Here is a 27,749-nt window from a genome sequence, read left to right on the forward strand (position 1 = left end):
TAGAGACAACAGCAAGAAGGTAGAGACAACAGCAAGAAGGTAGAGACAACAACAAGAAGGTAGAGACAACAGCAAGAAGGTGGAGACAACAGCAAGAAGGTAGAGACAACATAAAGGGCAATAAGGTAGAGACAACAGCAAGAAGGTAGAGACAACAGCAAGAAGGTAGAGACAACAGCAAGAAGGTAGAGACAACAGCAAGAAAGTAGAGACAACAGCAAGAAGGTAGAGACAACAACAAGAAGGTAGAGACAACAGCAAGAAGGTAGAGACAACATCACAAAGGTAGAGACAACAGCAAGAAGGTAGAGACAACAGCAAGAAGGTAGAGACAACAGCAAGAAGGTAGAGACAACAGCAAGAAGGTAGAGACAACAGCAAGAAGGTGGAGACAACAGCAATAAGGTAGAGACAACAACAAGAAGGTAGAGACAACAGCACAAAGGGCAAATGGGTTTCTGAATCTCAGTCTCTTCAGCCCAGCGAATGGGTTTCTGAATCTCAGTCTCTTCAGTCCAGCGAATGTGTTTCTGAATCTCAGTCTCTTCAGTCCAGCGAATGGGTTTCTGAATCTCAGTCTCTTCAGCCCAGCGAATACAGGACTAAGATCGAATCCTACTACACCAGCTCTGACACTCGTCGGATGTGGCAGGGCTTGTGAACTATTACGGGCTACAAAGGGAAGCACAGCCAAGCTGCCCAGTGACACGAGCCTACGAGATGAGCTAAATCACTTCTATGCTCGCTTTGAGGCAAGCAACACTGAGGCATGCATGAGAGCATCAGCTGTTCCGGACGACTGTGTGATCACGTTCTCCGTCGCCGACGTGAGTAAGACCTTTAAACAGTTCAACATTCACAAGGCTGCAGGGCCAAGCAGATTACCAGGAAGTGTACTCCGAGCATGCTCTGACCAACTGGCAAGTGCCTTCACTGACATTTTCAAATCAAATCAAATTTATTTATATAGCCCTTCGTACATCAGCTGATATCTCAAAGTGCTGTACAGAAACACAGCCTAAAACCCACAAACGGCAAGCAATGCAGATGTAGAAGCACGGTGGCTAGGAAAAACTCCCTAGAAAGGCCAGAACCTAGGAAGAAACCTAGAGAGGAACCAGGCTATGAGTCCTCTTCTGGCTGTGCCAGGTGGAGATTATAACAGAACATGGCCAAGATGTTCAAATGTTCATAAATGACCAGCAGGGTAAGATAATAATAATCACAATGGTTGTCGAGGGTGCAGCAAGTCAGCACAGCCAGGTGGACTGGGGACAACAAGGAGTCATCATGTCAGGCAGTCCTGTAGTCTCAGTAGTCTGTGGTGGTCTCCTGGTCTCAGTAATACTCGTCTTAGCAGCACAGACAGTGTGGTGGTCTCCTGGTCTCAGTAGTCTGTGGTGGTCTCCTGGTCTCAGTAATACTAGTCTTAGCAGCACATACAGTGTGGTGGTCTCCTGGTCCCCTGGTCTTCTGGTCTCAGTAGTCTGTGGTGGTCTCCTGGTCTCCTGGTCTCAGTAATACTAGTCTTAGCAGCACAGACAGTGTGGTGATCTCCTGGACCTCTAAGGTCCTGTCTCTGTCAGGTGACCCAGTTGTATCTCCCAACCTCTAAGTTCCTGTCTCTGTCAGGTGACCCAGCTGTATCTCCCAACCTCTAAGGTCCTGTCTCTGTCAGGTGACCCAGTTGTATCTCCCAACCTCTAAGGTCCTGTCTCTGTCAGGTGACCCAGTTGTATCTCCCAACCTCTAAGGTCCTGTCTCTGTCAGGTGACCCAGCTGTATCTCCCAACCTCTAAGGTCCTGTCTCTGTCAGGTGACCCAGTTGTATCTCCCAACCTCTAAGGTCCTGTCTCTGTCAGGTGACCCAGTTGTATCTCCCAACCTCTAAGGTCCTGTCTCTGTCAGGTGACCCAGTTGTATCTCCCAACCTTTAAGTTCCTGTCTCTGTCAGGTGACCCAGTTGTATCTCCCAACCTCTAAGTTCCTGTCTCTGTCAGGTGACCCAGCTGTATCTCCCAACCTCTAAGGTCCTGTCTCTGTCAGGTGACCCAGTTGTATCTCCCAACCTCTAAGGTCCTGTCTCTGTCAGGTGAACCAGTTGTATCTCCCAACCTCTAAGTTCCTGTCTCTGTCTCTCTGTTGTCCTTCAGGGACCATCCTTCTCACAGTTAGTTGGCTTTTTCAGAGTGACCTAGATCAGTGTTGTTTAACCTCATTTAACAACCTTACGACTGAAAGAGGAATCTATCCCAGTACTGTAACTCTGTTTGACCAGAGGGGAGAGACAAATCTGCTCATGAGAGTTTTGCCTTTTCTCAGTGGATCTGGATCTACTGCTGTCTGTACTGATGGGGGGGTGCTGTATCTTAAGGCCAAACACCTAGGGTGATCTACTGCTGTCTGTGCTGATGGGGGGTGCTGTATCTTAAGGTCCAACACCTAGGGTGATCTACTGCTGTCTGTACTGATGGGGGGGGTGCTGTACCTTAAGGCCCAACACCTAGGGTGATCTACTGCTGTCTGTACTGATGAGGGGGTGCTGTATCTTAAGGTCCAACACCTAGGGTGATCTACTGCTATCTGTACTGATGGGGGGGTGCTGTACCTTAAGGCCCAACACCTAGGGTGATCTACTGCTGTCTGTACTGATGGGGGGTGCTGTACCTTAAGGCCCAACACCTAGGGTGATCTACTGCTGTCTGTACTGATGGGGGGGGGTGCTGTATCTTAAGGTCCAACACCTAGGGTGATCTACTGCTGTCTGTGCTGATGGGGGGGTGCTGTACCTTAAGGCCCAACACCTAGGGTGATCTACTGCTGTCTGTACTGATGGGGGGTGCTGTACCTTAAGGCCCAACACCTAGGGTGATCTACTGCTGTCTGTACTGATGGGGGGTGCTGTACCTTAAGGCCCAACACCTAGGGTGATCTACTGCTGTCTGTACTGATGGGGGGTGCTGTACCTTAAGGCCCAACACCTAGGGTGATCTACTGCTGTCTGTACTGATGGGGGGGCTGTACCTTAAGGCCCAACACCTAGGGTGATCTACTGCTGTCTGTACTGATGGGGGGGCTGTACCTTAAGGCCCAACACCTAGGGTGATCTACTGCTGTCTGTACTGATGGGGGGCTGTACCTTAAGGCCCAACACCTAGGGTGATCTACTGCTGTCTGTACTGATGAGGGGGGCTGTACCTTAAGGCCCAACACTTTGGGTGAATCTCAATTGTATCTCCTTGATTCCTCACATCTTCCCTCCTCGTCTCTTTTTCAAAGAATATTGGAGTCGAAGATCTGAGCTTCCTCCCTTCTGATCTTCTCCACCAACGCATTTAGAGAAGGAAGCAAGGAGACAGGACGTGAGGAATCAAGGAAGTAGAATAGCGGTCCGGCCGTTCTCCTCAGCGGGTGAATATTGTTCTGTTTGTTTTGTCGTTGATGATGTCCTGGTATATACTGACACCAGATGGATGGAACAGGACTGTTCTGCCAGATCAGTTTCAACTGGAGCTACAGCAGGTGGGAACAACAGGAAATGGGCTGATTTCCAACCCCCCCCCTCCTCCCCCTCCCCTCCTCCTCCTCCTCCCCCTCCTCCCCCTCCCCTCCTCCTCCTCCTCCTCCTCCTCCTCCCCTCCTCCTCCTCCTCCTCACTCCCATACATATTTTTGGACTCTGGACTCCTCCTCCTCCTCCTCCTCCCCCTCCTCCCCCTCCCTCCTCCTCCCCCTCCTCCTCCTCCCCCCTCCTCCCCCTCCTCCCCCCTCCTCCTCCTCCTCCTCCTCCCCCTCCCTCCTCCTCCTCCCTCCTCCCTCCTCCTCCTCCTCCTCCCCCTCCTCCCTCCTCCTCCTCCCCCTCCTCCCTCCCCCCCTCCTCCCCCTCCCCCTCCTCCTCCTCCTCCCCTCCTCCTCCTCCTCCTCCCCCCTCCTCCTCCTCCTCCTCCTCCTCCTCATCCTCCTCCTCCTCCTCCCCCTCCCCCCCCTCCTCCTCCTCCTCCCCCTCCCTCCTCCTCCTCCTCCTTCCCCCTCCTCCTCCTCCTCCCCTCCTCCTATGGGGCGGCAGGGTAGCCTAGTGGTTAAAGTGTTGGACTAGTAACCGAAAGGTTGCTGGATCGTATTCCTGAGCTGATAAGGTAAAAGTCTGTCACTCTCTGCCCCTGAACAGGCAGTTAACCCACTGTTCCCTATGGGCCCTGGCACCCTATTCCCTATGGCCCCTGGTACCCTATTCCCTATGGGTCCTGGTACCCTATTCCCTATGGGTCCTGGTACCCTATTCCTTATGGGCCCTGGTACCCTATTCTCTATGGGCCCTGGTACCCTATTCCCTATGGTCCCTGGCACCCTATTCCCTATGGGCCCTGGTACCCTATTCCCTATGGGCCCTGGTACCCTATTCCCTATGGGCCCTGGCACCCTATTCCCTATGGGTCCTGGTACCCTATTCCCTATGGGTCCTGGTATCCTATTCCTTATGGGCCCTGGTACCCTATACCCTATGGGCCCTGGTACCCTATACCCTATGGGCCCTGGTACCCTATTCCCTATGGTCCCTGGCACCCTATTCCCTATGGGCCCTGGTACCCTATTCCCTATGGGCCCTGGTACCCTATTCCCTATGGGCCCTGGCACCCTATTCCCTATGGGCCCTGGCACCCTATTCCCTATGGGCCCTGGCACCCTATTCCCTATGGGCCCTGGTAAAACGTAGTACACTACCCTATGGGGCGGCAGGGTAGCCTAGTGGTTAAAGTGTTGGACTAGTAACCGAAAGGTTGCTGGATCGAATCCCTGAGCTGATAAGGTAAAAATCTGTCACTCTCTGCCCCTGAACAGGCAGTTAACCCACTGTTCCCTATGGGCCCTGGCACCCTATTCCCTATGGCCCCTGCTACCCTATTCCCTATGGGTCCTGGTACCCTATTCCCTATGGGCCCTGGTACCCTATTCCCTATGGGCCCTGGTACCCTATTCCCTATGGGCCCTGGTACCCTATTCCCTATGGGCCCTGTCACCCTATTCCCTATGGGCCTTGGCACCCTATTCCCTATGGGCCCTGGTACCCTATTCCCTATGGGCCCTGGTACCCTATTCCCTATGGGCCCTGGTACCCTATTCCCTAAAAGTCCTGTCACCCTATTCCCTATGGGCCTTGGCACCCTATTCCCTATGGGCCCTGGTACCCTATTCCATATGGGCCCTGGTACCCTATTCCCTATGGGCCCTGGTACCCTATTCCCTATGGGTCCTGTCACCCTATTCCCTATGGGCCTTGGCACCCTATTCCCAATGGGCCCTGGTACCCTATTCCCTATGGGCCCTGGTACCCTATTCCATATGGGCCCTGGTACCCTATTCCCTATGGGCCCTGGTCAACAGTTTTTTATTTATTTTACCTTTATTTAACTAGGCAAAACAGTTAAGAACAAATTCTTATTTTCAATGACGGCCTAGGAACAAATAACCGTAGTGCACTATAAAGACAATAGGGTACCGTTTGGGACTCGGGCCTTCTCTCCATGTCAGAGACGCAAACTCGGTCTCAACCTTTAAGTCTTTACTGAAGACTCATCTCTTCAGTGGGTCATATGATTGAGTGTAGTCTGGCCCAGGAGTGGGAAGGTGAACGGAAAGGCTCTGGAGCAACGAACCGCCCTTGCTGTCTCTGCCTGGCCGGTTCCCCTCTTTCCACTGGGATTCTCTGCCTCTAACCCTGTTACGGGGCTGAGTCACTGGCTTGCTGGGGCTCTCTCGTGCCGTCCCTGGGGGGGTGCGTCACCTGGGTGGGTTGATTCACTGTTGTGGTCGGCCTGTCTGGGTTGCCCCCCTTGGGTTGTACCGTGGCGGAGATCTTTGTGGGCTATACTCGGCCTTGTCTCAGGATGGTAAGTTGGTGGTTGAAGATATCCCTCTAGTGGTGTGGGGGCTGTGCTTTGGCAAAGTGGGTGGGGTTATATCCTTCCTGTTTGGCCCTGTCCGGGGTGTCCTCGGATGGGGCCACAGTGTCTCCTGACCCCTCCTGTCTCAGCCTCCAGTATTTATGCTGCAGTAGTTTATGTGTCGGGGCCTAGGGTCAGTTTGTTATATCTAGAGTACTTCTCCTGTCCTATTCGGTGTCCTGTGTGAATCTAAGTGTGCGTTCTCTAATTCTCTCCTTCTCTCTTTCTTTCTCTCTCTCGGAGGACCTGAGCCCTAGGACCATGCCCCAGGACTACCTGACATGATGACTCCTTGCTGTCCCCAGTCCACCTGGCCATGCTGCTGCTCCAGTTTCAACTGGCCTGGGCCCTAGGACCATGTCCCAGGACTACCTGACATGAGGACTCCTTGCTGTCCCCAGTCCACCTGGCCATGCTCCTGCTCCAGTTTCAACTGTTCTGCCTTACTATTATTCAACCATGCTGGTCATTTATGAACATTTGAACATCTTGGCCACGTTCTGTTATAATCTCCACCCGGCACAGCCAGAAGAGGACTGGCCACCCCACATATGCTCTCTCTAATTCTCTCTTTCTTTCTCTCTCTCTCGGAGGACCTGAGCCCTAGGACCGTGCCCCAGGACTACCTGACATGATGGCTCCTTGCTGTCCCCAGTCCACCTGACTGTGCTGCTGCTCCAGTTTCAACTGTTCTGCCTTATTATTATTCGACCATGCTGGTCATTTATGAACATTTGAACATCTTGGTCATGTTCTGTTATAATCTCCACCCGGCACAGCCAGAAGAGGACTGGCCACCCCACATAGCCCGGTTCCTCTCTAGGTTTCTTCCTAGGTTTTGGCCTTTCTAGGGAGTTTTTCCTAGCCACCGTGCTTTTACACCTGCATTGTTTGCTGTTTGGGGTTTTAGGCTGGGTTTCTGTACAGCACTTTGAGATATCAGCTGATGTACGAAGGGCTATATTAATAAATTTGATTTGATTTGATTTGATCTACTCTGATTCAGAGTCCAGTAGTGAGTCTCCCAGAGCTCATTCCAGCTAATGACTCCTCCAGTTAGTCACCCATCATGGTCACGGCAGGAATAGCCTGGAATCCTAACCTGTATGCTGTGTTTCATCACCATATCAATTGGTCGTTCCAGGCTAGAATAAGAATATCTACTGTTCAGAATAACACTGACTGATGACAGCTGATACATTTTTTTTTCATGATTCATTTGACTTTTCCTGCTTATCTCATCATCTCTTTAGAGTTTATCATCAAATATATTTTTCTAGAATAAAATAAAGAAATCGTGTCAGGTTAAATGGAAATCTTCAAATCTGTTTGTTCTAGTGGTGAAGGACTCTAGATGGTAAATAGGTTGGTGACACAACATGCCTGTACCGTTCTATAGACCTACAGAGGAACTGGACAGACAGGTTTAGAGAAACACACCGTGAAATGGTTCACTCTTTATCTCTATCTATCTATCTCTCTCTCTCTCTTGCTCTATCTCTCTATCTCTCTCTCCCTCTCTCTCTCTCTCTCTCTCTCTTGCTCTATCTCTCTATCTCTCTCTCTCTTTCTCTCTCTCTCTCTCTCTTTCTCTCTCTCGCTCTCTTTCTCTCTCTCGCTCTCTCTCTCTATCTCTGTCTCTCTCTCTGTCTCTCTCTCTCGCTCTCTCTCGCACTCTCTCGCTCTCTCTTTCACTCTCTCTCTCTCTCTTTCTCTCTCTCGCTCTCTTTCTCTCTCTCGCTCTCTCTCTCTCTCTCTCTCTCTCTCTCTCTCTCTCTCTCTCTCCCTGCCTCTCTCTTTCTCTCTCTCTCTCTTGCTCTATCTCTCTCTCTATCTCTCTCTCCTCTCTCTCTCTCTCTCTCTCTCTCTCTCTCTCTCTCTATCTCTCTCTCCCTCTCTCTATCTCTCTCTTTCTCTCTCTCGCTCTCTTTCTCTCTCTCGCTCTCTCTCTCTCTCTCTCTCTCTCTCTCTGTCTCTCTCTCTCGCTCTCTCTCTCTCTTTCACTCTCCTTCACTCTCTTCTCCCCTCTCTCTATCTCTCTCTCTATCTCTCCCTGCCTCTCTCTCTCTCCCTGCCTCTCTCTCTCTCTCTCTCTCTATCACAAACATCATGGGAATCTCAGGGAGTTGTCACATTTGTCAGTGCGTTACTCACTACTCCTGTGTGTGTGTGTGTGTGTGTGTGTGTGTGTGTGTGTGTGTGTGTGTGTGTGTGTGTGTGTGTGTGTGTGTGTGTGTGTGTGTGTGTGTGTGTGTGTGTGTGTGTGTGTGTGTGTGTGTGTGTGTGTGTGTGTGTGTGTGTGTGTGTGTGCTGACTTGCTGCACCCTCGACAACTTCTGTGATTATTATTATTTGACCATGCTGGTCATTTATGAACATTTGAACATCTTGGTCATGTTCTGTAATAATCTCCACCCAGCACAGCCAGAAGAGGACTGGCCACCCCACATAGCCCGGTTCCTCTCTAGGTTTCTTCCTAGGTTCTGCCCTTTCTAGGGAGTTTTTCCTAGCCACCGTGCTTCTACACCTGCATTGCTTGCTGTTTGGGGTTTAAGGCTGAGTTTCTGTACAGCACTTTGTGACATTGGCTGATGTAAAAAGGGCTTTATAAATACATTTGATTGATTGATTGATTGTGTGTGTGTGTGTGTAAGTCTGTAGAGAGAGAGAGAACCTACTCTACCAGTCATTCAACAGAAACACACACTGACTCACTCACTCTCCCTCTATCTCAAAACCACTCCTAGCCACAGCCCTTTCCAGTACAATGTTAGGTTTAATTGATATTGACACTCAAAGTAGTCTGTCTGTCTGTCTGTCTGTCTGTCTGTCTGTCTGTCTGTCTGAAACTGAACTATCAGTCAGAGATCTTAAATAGGTTACCGGCTTAATATCCCAGTCTTAGGGGAGAACATGTGACTAGGTAAAAATAGAACCACTTTCCCCATGGAAACTGACTGGAGAACAGAAATAGACCTTCTATCAGGCAAACTCTGTGTTCTGTGTTCTAGTTAGGTCGTTTGTGACGTCCTCAAACGCTCGCAAATTATCTCCATGTATTAGACTGTCAATTCCACATGTTTGTTCAACATAGAAGATTCTGACATTTTTACCTGTTAATCAAGAGTTTTACGCCCCATTCTGACTATTCCCGCCAAATTGCTATGTAGGTGACAGTGGTGAGATAATCAATCACAGGTAGGGTATATAAGTATATTTTATTATAATTTAAATGGGTTGCAAAACCAACATCTTCTCATAGCCTGCCCTACACCTCTTCTGATAAAGGAGTTTCTCATCGAATGGTCGATAAACCATCACGTCAATCACGGGTTGCCATGGTATCCTTTGACGTCACTCGCTCCCTGCCTGTTGTCACTAGTTACCACAGCCAGTAAACGTTCCTTTTTGGCCTTTCATTTAAGGTTAAGGAATAATGTGAGCAGTGTGTTTTAAAGTTAGGTTGTTTTTTAAAATCAGATTTTTTTTAAATAAGCGGGGGGGATTAGTCATATTATATTATTATATTAGTCATATTATTTATTATGTGTTCAAAATAAATAAATACAAAAATCTGACTTTGTTTTTTTGTATTTGTTGTGTTCATAATAAAAAAAAAATAATTTAAAAAATAAAATAAAAATCTGACTGTTTTTATTTTATTTGTTGTGTTCATAATAAAAATTTAAAAAAATAAAAAAATAAAATAAAAATCTGACGGTTTTTATTTTATTTGTTGTGTTTATAATAAAAAATAAAAAATAAAAAATAAATAAAAAATAAAAATCTGACTGTTTTTATTTTATTTGTTGTGTTCATTCTAATGTAGTGACTTTGTGGCTGTGGTACCGAGTGCGCCCCTGCTGCTGGGGTGTGATTGGAGGGAAACCCCGTGGACTCGACACTCAGACCGGTTGAGAGAGAAGCAGCTGTGTACCGTCGCGAGCGAGCCACACCGACAACACCACTAGTAGCCCGTTGCACTCAGGTAAGAGGCCTGTTCTCAGTTCAAAAACTCACGTTTAACTAATGTTTTGATGTAATATGTTCACTATGGATCTTACTTTGAGGGGAGAAATAGCGGGTAGTATATGTAACGGTTAGAGATCCGGTTAGTTGGTTGTCAGGTGGCTAACGTTAGCTAGAAATGCAGTTAGCCGACCAACGAACAATAGCTACCGGTTTTGTTTCTTTTGGGGGACAGGTTTTATTTTTGTGTGCATCTTGTCAGGTTTCGAGTAAGTTACCTTTTTTCTTTTTCTACCTAATTGTGTTGTAGCTAATCTGTTGAATTTAGTTAGCAATAGCAGACAAACCAACCGAGTTTTATTCAACATGGGCTTTGGTCGGCAACAAAACCCTAGCTGGCTCGCTAGATAATTTATAAAACCGTTTTTGGACCCAGTATTTCGTCGTTTACTGACAGAAAACAGTTATTGGATATTTAAAACATGTTGTCGTTGGAATAAATATGAAAAATGAAAGAAAAAAAATGCCCCGTCGGTGTTTTTTTTTGGAGGCAGATCACGAACAAAAACACTTTTACTCGCATGGAGAACTCAGTTAGCGGCCTTGTTAACTAACCAACTAACTAACTCGTATAAATAAAATAGCAAACCTAATCTGACTTTTTTAAAACCCTTTCATTTTGATCGATCGGAGCGAAGCTTATGTCCCAGGCACGGTTTGATTGTGCGCAATGCCGGGATTCACTCGTACTTTCCGGATGAGAAACAGCAGTAATATACGGTTGTCATTTTAAGGCGGAGGACGACATCCTCCCGTTGGCCATTTATAGCGATATGAATCAATCTTAACTTTTACATCCGTTGGACATTCAACGTGGCTAATAACTAAACAGTACATGAATTGTACAGTATGTCCATCGCCATCTGTGTGTGTGTAAATGCTTGCCATTTCTGTGCTATAATCGTTTTACAATTAGGTACAACATGGGTGTGGCAATGCACATCCGCGTTTTTCTTTACACGGTAGGAACCAGGCTTGGTGTGCTTTCACTGCTGTGTCGTACATACCATCCATATCAGGTCTTAACCTGGATAATGTTAGCGGAAATGCACAGTGCACGTCGTCTCACATGACCCCCAAGCCACAGTACCAGGCGAGTCTACATGTGTGTGTGTGTATATTACGGAATGGAAAGTATGGGATTGATTGAGCGTGGTACATCAGTGTTGTCTGTAGACCCGTGGGCCATTCTGCATGGTACCAGCAGATGTCGGTTATTGATTCGGTGTAGAACTATTCTCACTGCTGTCTGTTTTGGTCGGTCCTGGTTTATGCTTTGCATTTGTTACATTGTGGATCACAACCGCACCTCACTTCAGTTTCTAGATTACATGAGGAACAAACGGCTACGTTTAGTGATATTTAAACTTTTTCTGGTGCTTGTTTTTTTTTTTTTTAATCAGGAATTACCCTGAGTTTATGAGTTGTTTGCTTTGGTGCTAGCTATAGGGCTTTGGTGCTAGCTATAGGGTTTTGGTGCTAGCTATAGGGCTTTGGTGCTAGCTATAGGGCTTTGGTGCTAGCTATAGGGCTTTGGTGCTAGCTATAGGGCTTTGGTGCTAGCTATAGGGCTTTGGTGCTAGCTATAGGGCTTTGGTGCTAGCTATAGGGCTTTGGTGCTAGCTACAGGGCTTTGGTGCTAGCTACAGGGCTTTGGTGCTAGCTACAGGGCTTTGGTGCTAGCTATAGGGCTTTGGTGCTAGCTATAGGGCTTTGGTGCTAGCTACAGGTTAGACTTTGTTCCGTGTTGGTGCGGGCAGTTGTCGATTTGAATCCCAGCTCGTGAGCTGGGAATGGATCTGGTAACTGCAGGGCTTCTGGGTTCAGATTGTAACAACCATCCTTTACCGGTGTGCCCTTGAGTAGGACCACTTACCTTGCTCTCCGTCCAGGGGCGTTCCACTGCAGCTTGACCCTGTATGACATGCCAACATTTCTCTCCTCAGTCCCTAGTAACCATGGTTGACATGTTTCTTCTCTCTCTCCTCAGTCCCTAGACTGTTTCTTCTTCTCTCTCCTCGGTCCCTAGTAACCATGGTTGATATTTATTCTTCTCTCTCCTCAGTCCCTAGTAACCATGGTTGACATGTTTCTTCTCTCTCTCCTCAGTCCCTAGTAACCATGGCGTTGACATGTTTCTTCTCCCCTCAGTCCCTAGTAACCCTAGTAACCATGGTGTTGACATTTTTCTTCTCCCCCTCAGTCCCCTAGTAACCATGGTTGACATGTTTCTTCTCTCTCCTCAGTCCTTAGTAACCATGTCTACGTTTATTTTCTCCCCCTCAGTCCCTAGTAACCATGTTGACATGTTAGTAACCATGGTTGATATTTATTCTTCTCTCTCCTCAGTCCCTAGTAACCATGGTTGACATGTTTCTTCTCTCTCCTCAGTCCCTAGTAACCATGGTTGATATTTATTCTTCTCTCTCCTCAGTCCCTAGTAACAATGGTTGACATGTTTCTTCTTCTCTCTCCTCAGTCCCTAGTAACCATGGTTGACATGTTTCTTCTTCTCTCTCCTCAGTCCCTAGTAACCATGGTTGATATTTATTCTTCTCTCTCCTCAGTCCCTAGTAACCATGGTTGACATGTTTCTTCTTCTCTCTCCTCAGTCCCTAGTAACCATGGTTGATATTTATTCTTCTCTCTCCTCAGTCCCTAGTAACCATGGTTGATATTTATTCTTCTCTCTCCTCAGTCCCTAGTAACCATGGTTGATATTTATTCTTCTCTCCCCTCAGTCCCTAGTAACCATGGTTGATATTTATTCTTCTCTCTCCTCAGTCCCTAGTAACCATGGTTGATATTTATTCTTCTCTCTCCTCAGTCCCTAGTAACCATGGTTGATATTTATTATTCTCTCTCCTCAGTCCCTAGTAACCATGGTTGATATGTTTCTCTCTCTCTCCTCAGTCCCTAGTAACCATGGTTGATATGTATTCTTTCTCTCTCCTCAGTCCCCAGTAACCATGGTGTTGACATGTTTCATCTCTCTCCTCAGTCCCCAGTAACCATGGTTGATATTTATTCTTCTCTCTCTCCTCAGTCCCTAGTAACCATGGTTGATATTTATTCTTCTCTCTCTCCTCAGTCCCCAGTAACCATGGTTGATATTTATTCTTCTCTCTCTCCTCAGTCCCTAGTAACCATGGTGTTGACATGTTTCTTCTCTCTCCTCAGTCCCTAGTAACCATGGTTGGCATGTTTCTTCTCTCTCCTCAGTCCCCAGTAACCATGGTTGACATGTTTGTTCTTCTCTCTCCTCAGTCCCTAGTAACCATGGCTACGTTTCTTCTCCCTCCTCAGTCCCTAGTAACCATGGTTGACATGTTTCTTCCTCCTTAGTAACCATGGTTGATATTTATTCTTCTCTCTCCTCAGTCCCTAGTAACCATGGTTGACATGTTTCTTCTTCTCTCTCCTCAGTCCCCAGTAACCATGGCAGCCATGTTTCTTCTTCTCAGTCCCTAGTAACCATGGTTACGTTTCTTCTTCTCCCCCCTCAGTCCCTAGTAACCATGGTTGATATTTATTCTTCTCTCTCCTCAGTCCCTAGTAACCATGGTGTTGACATGTTTCTTCTTCTCTCTCCTCAGTCCCTAGTAACCATGGCTACGTTTCTTCTTCTCTCTCCTCAGTCCCTAGTAACCATGGCAGCAATGTTTCTTCTCAGTCCCTAGTAACCATGGTTGACATGTTTCTTCTTCTCGGTCCCTAGTAACCATGGCAGCCATGTTTCTTCTTCTCGGTCCCTAGTAACCATGGCAGCCATGTTTCTTCTTCTCGGTCCCTAGTAACCATGGCAGCCATGTTTCTTCTTCTCGGTCCCTAGTAACCATGGCAGCCATGTTTCTTCTTCTCGGTCCCTAGTAACCATGGCAGCCATGTTTCTTCTTCTCGGTCCCTAGTATCCATGGTTGACATGTTTCTTCTTCTCGGTCCCTAGTATCCATGGTTGACATGTTTCTTCCTCTCGGTCCCTAGTAACCATGGCAGCCATGTTTCTTCCTCTCAGTCCTTAGTAACCATGGCTACGTTTCTTCTTCTCTCTCCTCAGTCCCTAGTAACCATGGTTGACATGTTTCTTCTCCTCAGTCCCCAGTAACCATGGTTGACATGTTTCTTCTTCTCTCTCCTCAGTCCCCAGTAACCATGGCAGCCATGTTTCTTCTTCTCTGTCCTCAGTCCTGAGTAGCCATGGTTGACAAGAGCGAGGTGGTTCAGAAGGAGCTGGTCCAGAAGGCCAAGCTGGCGGAGCAGGCCGAGCGCTACGACGACATGGCGGCCTCCATGAAGGCTGTGACAGAGGAAGGCACCCAGTTGTCCAACGAGGAGCGGAACCTCCTCTCTGTGGCCTATAAGAACGTGGTGGGCGCTCGGCGTTCCTCCTGGAGGGTGGTGTCCAGCATCGAGCAGAAGACTGAGGGCAGCGAGAAGAAGCAGGCCATGGCCAAGGAGTACAGGGAGAAGATAGAGAAGGAACTGAAGGAGATCTGTAACGATGTGCTGGTAAGACGACTGGGGAAGGGGAGGTGCTCTCTCTCTCTCTCTCTCGGTGGCTTTGACCCACCGTGAGTTTTCATCCTTCAAAATGCCATATAATTTATTTTCCGCCAACCAGTTTGCCATGTCAATTTATTGACGAGAGGTGCTTCGACTGGGGCTCGTACCCAAACCTTGTCCCTCCCTCCCTCTTGAAATGATTGAGGTTTTCCTGCCTGCCTGGTTCTAGCCCTGGTCTGACAGGAATCAGCTCAGTGTAATTAGCTGTTGTAGGGCCTCGTTCAGCCAGGGGATTAGCTTTGGGATGTCTCTCTCTCACCCAGGGGATGTCTCTCTCACCCAGGGGATGTCTCTCTCTCACCCAGGGATGTCTCTCTCTCACCCAGGGGATGTCTCTCTCTCTCTCTCACCCAGGGGATGTCTCTCTCTCTCTCACCCAGGGGATGTCTCTCTCTCTCTCACCCAGGGGATGTCTCTCTCTCTCTCTCTCACCCAGGGGATGTCTCTCTCTCTCTCTCACCCAGGGGATGTCTCTCTCTCTCTCTCTCTCTCTCACCCAGGGGATGTCTCTCTCTCTCTCTCACCCAGGGATGTCTCTCTCTCTCTCTCACCCAGGGGATGTCTCTCACCCAGGGGATGTCTCTCTCTCTCACCCAGGGGATGTCTCTCTCTCTCTCTCACCCAGGGGATGTCTCTCTCTCTCTCTCACCCAGGGGATGTCTCTCTCTCTCTCTCACCCAGGGATGTCTCTCTCTCTCTCTCACCCAGGGGATGTCTCTCTCTCTCTCTCACCCAGGGATGTCTCTCTCTCTCTCTCACCCAGGGGATGTCTCTCTCTCTCTCTCACCCAGGGATGTCTCTCTCTCTCTCTCACCCAGGGGATGTCTCTCTCTCTCTCACCCAGGGGATGTCTCTCTCTCTCTCTCACCCAGGGGATGTCTCTCTCTCTCTCTCTCACCCAGGGGATGTCTCTCTCTCTCTCTCTCACCCAGGGGATGTCTCTCTCTCTCTCTCTCACCCAGGGGATGTCTCTCTCTCTCTCTCACCCAGGGGATGTCTCTCTCTCTCTCTCACCCAGGATGATCTCTCTCACCCAGGGGATGTCTCTCTCTCTCTCTCTCACCCAGGGGATGTCTCTCTCTCTCTCACCCAGGGGATGTCTCTCTCTCTCTCTCTCTCACCCAGGGGATGTCTCTCTCTCTCTCTCTCACCCAGGGGATGTCTCTCTCTCTCTCTCTCACCCAGGGGATGTCTCTCTCTCTCTCTCACCCAGGGGATGTCTCTCTCTCTCTCTCTCACCCAGGGGATGTCTCTCTCTCTCTCTCACCCAGGGGATGTCTCTCTCTCTCTCACCCAGGGATGTCTCTCTCTCTCTCTCTCACCCAGGGGATGTCTCTCTCTCTCTCTCACCCAGGGGATGTCTCTCTCTCTCTCTCACCCAGGGGATGTCTCTCTCTCTCTCTCACCCAGGGGATGTCTCTCTCTCTCTCTCACCCAGGGGATGTCTCTCTCTCTCTCTCACCCAGGGGATGTCTCTCTCTCTCTCACCCAGGGGATGTCTCTCTCTCTCTCACCCAGGGGATGTCTCTCTCTCTCTCTCACCCAGGGGATGTCTCTCTCTCTCTCTCTCACCCAGGGGATGTCTCTCTCTCTCTCTCTCACCCAGGGATGTCTCTCTCTCTCTCACCCAGGGGATGTCTCTCTCTCTCTCTCTCTCACCCAGGGGATGTCTCTCTCTCTCTCTCTCACCCAGGGGATGTCTCTCTCTCTCTCTCACCCAGGGATGTCTCTCTCTCTATCTCACCCAGGGATGTCTCTCTCTCTCTCACCCAGGGGATGTCTCTCTCTCTCTCACCCAGGGGATGTCTCTCTCTCTCTCTCACCCAGGGGATGTCTCTCTCTCTCTCTCTCACCCAGGGGATGTCTCTCTCTCTCTCTCTCTCTCCAGGGGATGTCTCTCTCTCTCTCTCTCACCCAGGGGATGTCTCTCTCTCTCTCTCTCTCTCTCTCTCACCCAGGGGATGTCTCTCTCTCTCTCTCTCTCTCACCCAGGGGATCTCTCTCTCTCTCTCTCTCACCCAGGGGATGTCTCTCTCTCTCTCTCTCTCACCCAGGGTCTCTCTCTCTCTCTCTCTCTCACCCAGGGGATCTCTCTCTCTCTCTCTCTCACCCAGGGGATGTCTCTCTCTCTCTCACCCAGGGGATGTCTCTCTCTCTCTCTCTCTCACCCAGGGGATGTCTCTCTCTCTCTCTCTCTCTCACCCAGGGGATGTCTCTCTCTCTCTCACCCAGGGGATGTCTCTCTCTCTCTCTCTCTCACCCAGGGGATGTCTCTCTCTCTCTCTCACCCAGGGGATGTCTCTCTCTCTCTCTCTCACCCAGGGGTGTCTCTCTCTCTCTCTCTCACCCAGGGGATGTCTCTCTCTCTCTCTCTCTCACCCAGGGGATGTCTCTCTCTCTCTCTCACCCAGGGATGTCTCTCTCTCTCTCTCACCCAGGGGATGTCTCTCTCTCTCTCTCTCTCACCCAGGGGATGTCTCTCTCTCTCTCTCTCTCACCCAGGGGATGTCTCTCTCTCTCTCTCTCTCTCACCCAGGGATGTCTCTCTCTCTCTCTCTCTCTCTCACCCAGGGGATGTCTCTCTCTCTCTCTCTCTCTCACCCAGGGGATGTCTCTCTCTCTCTCTCTCTCACCCAGGGGATGTCTCTCTCTCTCTCACCCAGGGGATGTCTCTCTCACCCAGGGATGTCTCTCTCACCCAGGGGATGTCTCTCTCACCCAGGGGATGTCTCTCTCTCTCACCTCAGGGATGTCTCTCTCTCTCACCCAGGGGATGTCTCTCTCTCTCTCTCTCAGGGGATGTCTCTCTCTCTCACCCAGGGGATGTCTCTCTCTCTCTCTCACCCAGGGGATGTCTCTCTCTCTCTCACCCAGGGGATGTCTCTCTCTCTCTCTCTCTCACCCAGGGGATGTCTCTCTCTCTCTCTCCCAGGGGATGTCTCTCTCTCTCTCACCCAGGGGATGTCTCTCTCTCTCTCTCTCACCCAGGGGATGTCTCTCTCTCTCTCTCTCACCCAGGGATGTCTCTCTCTCTCTCACCCAGGGGATGTCTCTCTCTCTCTCACCCAGGGGATGTCTCTCTCTCTCTCTCACCCAGGGGATGTCTCTCTCTCTCTCTCTCACCCAGGGGATGTCTCTCTCTCTCTCACCCAGGGATGTCTCTCTCTCTCTCTCACCCAGGGATGTCTCTCTCACCCAGGGGATGTCTCTCTCTCACCCAGGGGATGTCTCTCTCTCTCACCCTCTCTCTCTCACCCAGGGATGTCTCTCTCTCACCCAGGGGATGTCTCTCTCTCTCACCCAGGGGATGTCTCTCTCTCTCTCTCACCCAGGGGATGTCTCTCTCTCTCTCTCTCACCCAGGGATGTCTCTCTCTCTCTCTCTCACCCAGGGGATGTCTCTCTCTCTCTCTCTCTCACCCAGGGGATGTCTCTCTCTCTCTCTCACCCAGGGGATGTCTCTCTCTCTCTCTCTCACCCAGGGGATGTCTCTCTCTCTCTCACCCAGGGGATGTCTCTCTCTCTCTCACCCAGGGGATGTCTCTCTCTCTCTCTCACCCAGGGATCTCTCTCTCTCTCACCCAGGGATGTCTCTCTCTCTCTCTCACCCAGGGGATGTCTCTCTCTCTCACCCAGGGGATGTCTCTCTCTCTCTCTCTCTCACCCAGGGGATGTCTCTCTCTCTCTCTCTCTCTCTCTCACCCAGGGGATGTCTCTCTCTCTCTCTCTCTCACCCAGGGGATGTCTCTCTCTCTCTCACCCACGGGATGTCTCTCTCTCTCTCTCACCCAGGGGATGTCTCTCTCTCTCTCTCACCCAGGGGATGTCTCTCTCTCTCTCTCTCACCCAGGGGATGTCTCTCTCTCTCTCTCACCCAGGGGATGTCTCTCTCTCTCTCTCACCCAGGGGATGTCTCTCTCTCTCTCTCTCTCTCACCCAGGGGATGTCTCTCTCTCTCTCTCACCCAGGGGATGTCTCTCTCTCTCTCTCACCCAGGGGATGTCTCTCTCTCTCTCTCTCACCCAGGGGATGTCTCTCTCTCTCTCTCACCCAGGGGATGTCTCTCTCTCTCTCTCACCCAGGGGATGTCTCTCTCTCTCTCACCCAGGGGATGTCTCTCTCTCTCTCTCTCACCCAGGGGATCTCTCTCTCTCTCTCTCTCACCCAGGGGATGTCTCTCTCTCTCTCTCTCACCCAGGGGATGTCTCTCTCTCTCTCTCTCTCACCCAGGGGATGTCTCTCTCTCTCTCTCACCACCCAGGGGATGTCTCTCTCTCTCTCTCACCCAGGGGATCTCTCTCTCTCTCTCTCACCCAGGGGATGTCTCACTCTCACCCAGGGGATGTCTCTCTCACCCAGGGGATGTCTCTCTCACCCAGGGGATGTCTCTCTCTCTCTCTCTCACCCAGGGGATGTCTCTCTCTCTCCCAGGGGATGTTCTCTCTCTCTCACCCAGGGGATCTCTCTCTCTCTCTCTCACCCAGGGGATGTCTCTCTCTCACCCAGGGGGATGTCTCTCTCTCTCACCCAGGGGGTGTCTCTCTCTCTCACCCAGGGGGTGTCTCTCTCTCTCACCCACGGGGTGTCTCTCTCTCTCACCCAGGGGGTGTCTCTCTCTCTCTCACCCAGGGGGTGTCTCTCTCTCTCACCCAGGGGGTGTCTCTCTCTCTCACCCAGGGGATGTCTCTCTCACCCAGGGATGTCTCTCTCTCTCACCCAGGGATGTCTCTCTCTCTCTCACCCAGGGGATGTCTCTCTCTCTCTCTCTCTCACCCAGGGGATGTCTCTCTCTCTCTCTCACCCAGGGATGTCTCTCTCTCTCTCTCACCCAGGGGATGTCTCTCTCTCTCTCACCCAGGGATGTCTCTCTCTCTCTCACCCAGGGATGTCTCTCTCTCTCTCTCACCCAGGGATGTCTCTCTCTCTCTCTCACCCAGGGGATGTCTCTCTCTCTCTCTCTCACCCAGGGATGTCTCTCTCTCTCTCTCTCACCCAGGGGATGTCTCTCTCTCTCTCTCTCACCCAGGGGATGTCTCTCTCTCTCTCTCTCACCCAGGGGATGTCTCTCTCTCTCTCTCTCTCACCCAGGGGATGTCTCTCTCTCTCTCTCTCTCTCACCCAGGGGATGTCTCTCTCTCTCTCTCTCACCCAGGGGATGTCTCTCTCTCTCTCTCACCCAGGGATGTCTCTCTCTCTCTCTCACCCAGGGGATGTCTCTCTCTCTCACCCAGGGGGTGTCTCTCTCTCTCACCCAGGGGGTGTCTCTCTCTCTCACCCAGGGGGTGTCTCTCTCTCTCACCCAGGGGGTGTCTCTCTCTCTCACCCAGGGGGTGTCTCTCTCTCTCACCCAGGGGGTGTCTCTCTCTCACCCAGGGGGTGTCTCTCTCTCTCACCCAGGGGGTGTCTCTCTCTCTCACCCAGGGGGTGTCTCTCTCTCTCACCCAGGGGGTGTCTCTCTCTCTCACCCAGGGGGTGTCTCTCTACTCTCACCCAGGGGAACTACAACTCTCTCTCTCTCACCCAGGGGATGTCTCTCTCTCACCCAGGGGATGTGTCTCTCTCTCACCCAGGGATGTCTCTCTCACCCAGGGGTGTCTCTCTCACCCAGGGGATGTCTCTCTCACCCAGGGGATGTCTCTCTCACCCAGGGGATGTCTCTCTCACCCAGGGGGTGTCTCTCTCTCACCCAGGGAACTCTCTCTCTCTCACCCAGGGGATGTCTCTCTCTCTCACCCAGGGGATCTCTCTCTCTCACCCAGGGGGTCTCTCTCTCACCCATGTCTCAACTCTCTCTCTCACCCAGGGGGATGTCTCTCTCTCTCACCCAGGGAGGGGTGTCTCTCTCTCTCACCCAGGGGATGTCTCTCTCTCTCTCACCCAGGAGGGATGTCTCTCTCTCTCACCCAGGGGGATGTCTCTCTCTCTCACCCAGGGAGGGGGTGTCTCTCTCTCTCACCCAGGGAGGGGGTGTCTCTCTCTCTCTCACCCAGGGAGGGGGTGTCTCTCTCTCTCACCCAGGGAGGGTGTCTCTCTCTCTCACCCAGGGAGGGGGTGTCTCTCTCTCTCTCACCCAGGGAGGGGGTGTCTCTCTCTCTCACCCAGGGGGTGTCTCTCTCTCTCACCCAGGGAGGGTGTCTCTCTCTCTCACCCAGGGAGGGGTGTCTCTCTCTCACCAGGGGGGGTGTCTCTCTCTCTCACCCAGGGAGGGGGTGTCTCTCTCTCTCACCCAGGGAGGGGATGTCTCTCTCTCTCTCTCTCACCCAGGGGGAGGTCTCTCTCTCTCACCCAGGGTGTGCCCCACCGAGGGGATGTTCTAGATGAGTCAGTCATGTGGTTCTAGAGGAGTCGGGTGGTTCAGGGCATTACCCAGGAACCATGTTCTAGAGGAGTCCGGTGGTTCAGGGCATTACCCAGGAACCATGTTCAGGGCATTACCCAGGAACCATGTTCTTGAGGAGTCAGGTGGTTACTTACAGCATTACTGCCAAAGGTGCTTCAACAAAGTACTGAGTTAAGGGTCTGAATACTTATGTTATTGTAACATTTACGGTTTAATTTTAAGTTTTCATAAATCTCTAAACCTGTTTTTGCTTTGTCATTATGGAGTATTGAAATATAGATTGATGCATTTAAAAAAAACTATTTTAGAATAAGGCTCTAACGTAACAACGTGGACAAAGTCAAGGGGTCTGAATACTTTCCGAATGCACTGTATGTAGAATATTGGCCTGTTGGAAACTACAACTCCCTACTACATCACACAGCTGGAAACTACAACTCCCTACTACTACATCACACGGCTGGAAACTACAACTCCCTACTACTACATCACACGGCTGGAAACTACAACTCCCTACTACTACATCACACGGCTGGAAACTACAACTCCCTACTACTACATCACACGGCTGGAAAGTACAACTCCCTACTACTACATCACACGGCTGGAAACTACAACTCTACTACTACATCACACGGCTAGAAACTACAACTCTCTACTACTAGTGGCTCCTCACACGGATGGAAACTACAATCACACGGATGCTGAAACTACAACTCCCTACTACTACATCACACGGCTGGAAACTACAACTCCGTACTACTACATCACACGGCTGGAAACTACAACTCTCTACTACTACATCACACGGATGGAAACTACAACTCCCTACTACTACATCACACGGCTGGAAACTACAACTCCGTACTACTACATCACACAGCTGGAAACTACAACTCTCTACTACTACATCACACGGCTAGAAACTACAACTCTCTACTACGACATCACACGGCTAGAAACTACAACTCCCTACTACTACATCACACGGCTAGAAACTACAACTCCCTACTACTACATCACACAGCTGGAAACTACAACTCCCTACTACTACATCACACGGCTAGAAACTACAACTCCCTACTACGACATCACACGGCTAGAAACTACAACTCCCTACTACTACATCACACGGCTGGAAACTACAACTCCCTACTACTACATCACACAGCTGGAAACTACAACTCCCTACTACTACATCACACGGCTGGAAACTGGCAACTCTCTACTACTACATCACACGGCTGGCTGAAACATCACACGGCTGAAACTCAACTCCTTGTCTCTACTACTACATCACACGTTGGCTGAGAAACTACAACTCCCTACTACTACATCACACGGCTAGAAACTACAACTCCCTACTACTACATCACACGGCTGGAAACTACAACTCCCTACTACTACATCACACGGCTGGAAACTACAACTCCCTACTACTACATCACACGGCTGGAAACTACAACTCCCTACTACTACATCACACGGCTGGAAACTACAACTCCCTACTACTACATCACACAGCTGGAAACTACAACTCCCTACTACTACATCACACGGCTGGAAACTACAACTCCCTACTACTACATCACACGGCTGGAAACTACAACTCCCTACTTCTACATCACACGGCTGGAAACTACAACTCCCTACTACTACATCACACGGCTGGAAACTACAACTCCCTACTACTACATCACACGGCTGGAAACTACAACTCCCTACTACTACATCACACGGCTGGAAACTACAACTCCCTACTACTACATCACACGGCTGGAAACTACAACTCCCTACTACTACATCACACGGCTAGAAACTACAACTCTCTACTACTACATCACACGGCTGGAAACTACAACTCCCCACTACTATGTCACACGGCTGGAAACTACAACTCCCTACTACTACATCACACGGCTGGAAACTACAACTCCCCACTACTATGTCACACGGCTGGAAACTACAACTCCCCACTACTATGTCACACGGCTGGAAACTACAACTCCCCACTATTACTATGTCACACGGCTGGAAACTACAACTCCCCACTACTATGTCACACGGCTGGAAACTACAACTCCCTACTACTACATCACACGGCTGGAAACTACAACTCCCTACTACTACATCACACGACAAGATGTGATTTCCAGAGAAACTGGTACTGGGGGGGTCTAGACCTGCCTATACGATGTGAGGTGATACCTTTTGCAGAGCTGCAAATGGTGGTGCTGTAGACGAGAGCCAACAATTCACATGTAAATAACTGAGTGTGGTGGCTGGGTGTCTGATTTGCTTATTTCTAACAACAACTTGTCTTCCGTCTGTGTCTCTCTACAGGGTCTTCTGAACCAGTTCCTCATCCCCAATGCTACTCCGGCCGAGAGCAAAGTGTTCTATTTGAAAATGAAAGGAGATTACTACCGCTACTTAGCCGAGGTGGCGGTTGGAGAGGAGAAAGCCGGTAAGCCCTTTGATAAGTCCCTTTGTGCTAGCCAATCAGGTGTCTGTGTTGGGGAACAGGAAGACAGGTGTGTGTGTGTTGGGGAACAGGTAGACAGGTGTGTGTCTGTGTTGGGGAACAGATAGACAGGTGTATGTCTGTGTCGTTGGGGAACAGGTAGACAGGTGTGTGTCTGTGTTGGGGAACAGGTAGACAGGTGTGTGTCTGTGTTGGGGAACAGGTAGACAGGTGTGTGTCTGTGTTGGGGAACAGGTAGACAGGTGTGTGTCTGTGTCGGGGAACAGGTAGACAGGTGTGTGTCTGTGTTGGGGAACAGGTAGACAGGTGTGTGTCTGTGTTGGGGAACAGGTAGACAGGTGTGTGTCTGTGTTGGGGAACAGGTAGACAGGTGTGTGTCTGTGTTGGGGAACAGGTAGACAGGTGTGTGTCTGTGTTGGGGAACAGGTAGACAGGTGTGTGTCTGTGTTGGGGAACAGGTAGACAGGTGTGTGTCTGTGTTGGGGAACAGGTAGACAGGTGTGTGTCTGTGTTGGGGAACAGGTAGACAGGTGTGTGTGTCTGTGTTGGGGAACAGGTAGACAGGTGTGTGTGTGTGTCTGTGTTGGGGAACAGGTAGACAGGTGTGTGTGTGTGTCTGTGTTGGGAACAGGTAGACAGGTGTTGGTGATTGCTCAGTGTCTGTGTTGGGGGAACAGGTAGACAGTGGTGTGTGTGTGTCTGTGTCGTTGGGAACAGGTAGACAGGTGTGTGTGTGTCTGTGTCGGGGAACAGGTAGACAGGTGTGTGTCTGTGTCGGGGAACAGGTAGACAGGTGTGTGTGTGTGTCTGTGTTGGGGAACAGGTAGACAGGTGTGTGTGTGTGTCTGTGTTGGGGAACAGGTAGACAGGTGTGTGTTGGGGAACAGGTAGACGGGTGTGTGTGGGGGAACAGGTAGACGGGTGTGTGTGTGTTGGGGGAACAGGTAGACGGGTGTGTGTGTGTTGGGGAACAGGTAGACGGGTGTGTGTGTGTGTTGGGGAACAGGTAGACAGGTCTGTGTTGGGGAACGTTTTGATATCAACCTTTTGTCACGTAATGGGCCGTCTACTTCTTTTATTTTGGGGGGACGTGACAGTCTTTTACGAATCAGGGTGACGGTACTTTAGACAGTGTTTCAGTCCTGAAGGATGTCTGGGGATGAATTGAATGAAATTAAATATTTTTAATATATCTGCCGTCTAGAAAATAACAATCATTGAGCTCGTCGTTGGCACGCCGTCGAAACAGAATCCTTCATATCTGGGAAAGAAACACAAACCAGCTTAAACACACTGCAAATTAATGTCAATGCATTTATTTATTTTCAGTGTCTTTTTGGACAGCTGATCCTTGCATCGTTGTCCCCTTTTTTTAAATAGAGGAGTTGCTGATTCTGCGTGCCTCCTTGTCGTTGGCTGAGTGGCTCAGTGCCTCCTTGTCGTTGGCTGAGTGGCTCAGTGCCTCCTTGTCGTTGGCTGAGTGGCTCAGTGCCTCCTTGTCGTTGGCTGAGTGGCTCAGTGCCTCCTTGTCGTTGGCTGATTGGCTCAGTGCCTCCTTGTCGTTGGCTGATTGGCTCAGTGCCTCCTTGTCGTTGGCTGAGTGGCTCAGTGCCTCCTTGTCGTTGGCTGAGTGGCTCAGTGCCTCCTTGTCGTTGGCAAAGGGAATCAAATAGTTGATTTCAGGGCCTCCTGGGTGGCTGGTTGGATACCACGCCATTCATGGAATTATTGTTTCAGTGGCCTTGTCGGTAACTGCTGGCTCAGCAGTGCTCCTTGTCGTTGGCTGGCTCAGCGCCTCCTTGTCGTGGCAACGGCTGGCTCAGCGTTGGCCGGTAACTGCTGGCTCAGCGGCCCGGTAACGGCTGGCTCAGCGGCCCGGTAACGGCTGGCTCAGCGGCCCGGTAACGGCTGGCTCAGCGGCCCGGTAACGGCTGGCTCAGCGGCCCGGTAGCGGCTGGCTCAGCGGCCCGGTAGCGGCTGGCTCAGCGGCCCGGTAGCGGTGGGCCACTCGGAGAGAGCGAGAGGGGAAGAGAAAGGTGTGGCCTGTTTACTTTGTGTTGCAGCAGTAGAGCTGTGGCGCTCTGGTTGATCCAGAGCTTTAGGTTTTCTATAAACCTTACTACGTGGTGATGCCACGCCCAGGAAACTGACCTCATTGGGCCCTCTGATACATAAGGGTGTGTCCTACATAATCCTAGTGTTATTCATAGGAGTCATAGCGGGGTCATTAGGGTTAGGTGTGTTATTCATAGGAGTCATAGCAGGGTCATTAGGGTTAGATGTGTTATTCATAGGAGTCATAGCGGGGTCATTAGGGTTAGGTGTGTTGTTCATAGGAGTCATAGCGGGGTCATTAGGGTTAGGTGTGTTATTCATAGGAGTCATAGCGAGATCATTAGGGTTAGGTGTGTTCATAGGAGTCATAGCGGGGTCATTAGGGTTAGGTGTGTTGTTCATAGGAGTCATAGCGGGGTCATTAGGGTTAGGTGTGTTCATAGGAGTCATAGCGGGGTCATTAGGGTTAGGTGTGTTGTTTATAGGAGTCATAGCGGGGTCATTAGGGTTAGGTGTGTTATTCATAGGAGTCATAACGGGGGTCATTATTAGGGTTAGGTGTGGTTCTAGTGACTACAGGAAGCTGTGAGGGAGGCTGGTTCTAGTGACTGCAGGAAGCTGTGAGGGAGGCCAGTAGAGGCTGGTTGTAGTGACTGCAGGAAGCTGTGAGGGAGGCTGGTTCTAGTGACTGCAGGAAGCTGTGAGGGAGGCTGGTTCTAGTGACTGCAGGAAGCTGTGAGGGAGGCTGGTTCTAGTGACTACAGGAAGCTGTGAGGGAGGCTGGTTCTAGTGACTACAGGAAGCTGTGAGGGAGGCTGGTTGTAGTGACTGCAGGAAGCTGTGAGGGAGGCCAGTAGAGGCTGGTTGTAGTGACTGCAGGAAGCTGTGAGGGAGGCTGGTTCTAGTGACTGCAGGGAGCTGTGAGGGAGGCTGGTTCTAGTGACTACAGGAAGCTGTGAGGGAGGCTGGTTCTAGTGACTGAAGGAAGCTGTGAGGGAGTCTGGTTCTAGTGAGTGAAGGAAGCTGTGAGGGAGGCTGGTTCTAGTGACTGAAGGAAGCTGTGAGGGAGGCCGGTTCTAGTGACTACAGGAAGCTGTGAGGGAGGCTGGTTCTAGTGACTACAGGAAGCTGTGAGGGAGGCTGGTTCTAGTGACTGAAGGAAGCTGTGAGGGAGGCTGGTTCTAGTGACTACAGGAAGCTGTGAGGGAGGCTGGTTCTAGTGACTACAGGAAGCTGTGAGGGAGGCTGGTTCTAGTGACTACAGGAAGCTGTGAGGGAGGCTGGTTCTAGTGACTGAAGGAAGCTGTGAGGGAGGCTGGTTCTAGTGACTGAAGGAAGCTGTGAGGGAGGCTGGTTCTAGTGACTACAGGAAGCTGTGAGGGAGGCTGGTTCTAGTGACTACAGGAAGCTGTGAGGGAGGCTGGTTCTAGTGACTACAGGAAGCTGTGAGGGAGGCTGGTTCTAGTGACTACAGGAAGCTGTGAGGGAGGCTGGTTCTAGTGACTGAAGGAAGCTGTGAGGGAGGCTGGTTCTAGTGACTGCAGGAAGCTGTGAGGGAGGCTGGTTCTAGTGACTGAAGGAAGCCGTGAGGGAGACCAGTAGATGCTAATCAGAGAGAATGTGTGAACAGGAAGTTAAAGCAGGGCTCGGTTCCTCTTCGTGTCAGTCAACTGTGTTGAGCTGCACAGTGGAAGACGTCGTCTAGTCTCCACCTCTCTGGAACTGGCACAGGAAGTAGACCTTAACTTAATGCTCCTCGAAGGCCCACGGTCCCGCCCACCTTTACCACGACAACCATTGTGATAACGTTATCTCTTTCACTCACTGCCTACAGACGTTACCTCCAGCCCACAACATGCCAGGATTTTCTTGCTCTTTAGTTTTTCAAGTTGTATTTTTTGGGGGGTTATAATTTCTAATCTTAAAGCCTGAACACTGTCTGAAATAAGAGTTATTAATCAAAATGACTGTTGCTGTTATCCCCTTAAAGAGATGTATTTAAAGTAGTATATTTCTAATCTTCCTCTTCCTCTCTCCAGCCATCATCGGTAACTCCCAGGAGGCCTATAAGGATGCGTTTGAGATCAGCAAGAAGGACATGCAACCCACCCACCCGATTCGTCTGGGCCTGGCTCTCAACTTCTCTGTCTTCTACTACGAGATCCTCAACTCCCCCGAGCAGGCCTGCAAACTGGCCAAGACGGTATGTGGTTATGAGCCCGTCCAAGATGGCCGCTTGATGATGAGGTTGACAGTCCTGATAGGGCAGAGAGTCTCGACTGGTGGGTTGTTTTCAAAGGGTCGTCGGTGCCTGAGTTAGAAGAGAAGAAGAAAAAG

General features: G+C 50.4%; 1 protein-coding gene across 1 annotated transcript; it reads left to right on the top strand.

Annotated features, from left to right (window-relative positions):
* Positions 1-9,781: 9,781 nt before the first annotated feature.
* Positions 9,782-27,747, top strand: LOC118383813 (14-3-3 protein beta/alpha-A-like). The gene is made up of 4 exons (XM_052507813.1): positions 9,782-9,929; positions 14,156-14,479; positions 23,216-23,339; positions 27,452-27,747. The coding sequence occupies exons 2-4, from the start codon at positions 14,168-14,170 to the stop codon at positions 27,730-27,732; spliced, it is 717 nt and encodes a 238-aa protein (XP_052363773.1). The 5' UTR covers positions 9,782-9,929; positions 14,156-14,167; the 3' UTR covers positions 27,733-27,747.
* The last annotated feature ends 2 nt before the right edge of the window (positions 27,748-27,749 follow it).

The sequence above is a fragment of the Oncorhynchus keta genome, unplaced genomic scaffold, assembly GCF_023373465.1.
Source record: "Oncorhynchus keta strain PuntledgeMale-10-30-2019 unplaced genomic scaffold, Oket_V2 Un_contig_3183_pilon_pilon, whole genome shotgun sequence".
NCBI classification, from domain to species: domain Eukaryota; kingdom Metazoa; phylum Chordata; class Actinopteri; order Salmoniformes; family Salmonidae; genus Oncorhynchus; species Oncorhynchus keta.

Excerpts from the sequence above, each read along its gene's own strand:
- LOC118383813 (XM_052507813.1), top strand. The coding sequence starts at position 14,168 with ATGGTTGACAAGAGCGAGGTGGTTCAGAAGGAGCTGGTCCAGAAGGCC. Across the intron at positions 14,480-23,215 it reads AGATCTGTAACGATGTGCTG|GGTCTTCTGAACCAGTTCCT; the intron begins GTAAGACGACTG and ends GTCTCTCTACAG. Across the intron at positions 23,340-27,451 it reads GGTTGGAGAGGAGAAAGCCG|CCATCATCGGTAACTCCCAG; the intron begins GTAAGCCCTTTG and ends TCCTCTCTCCAG.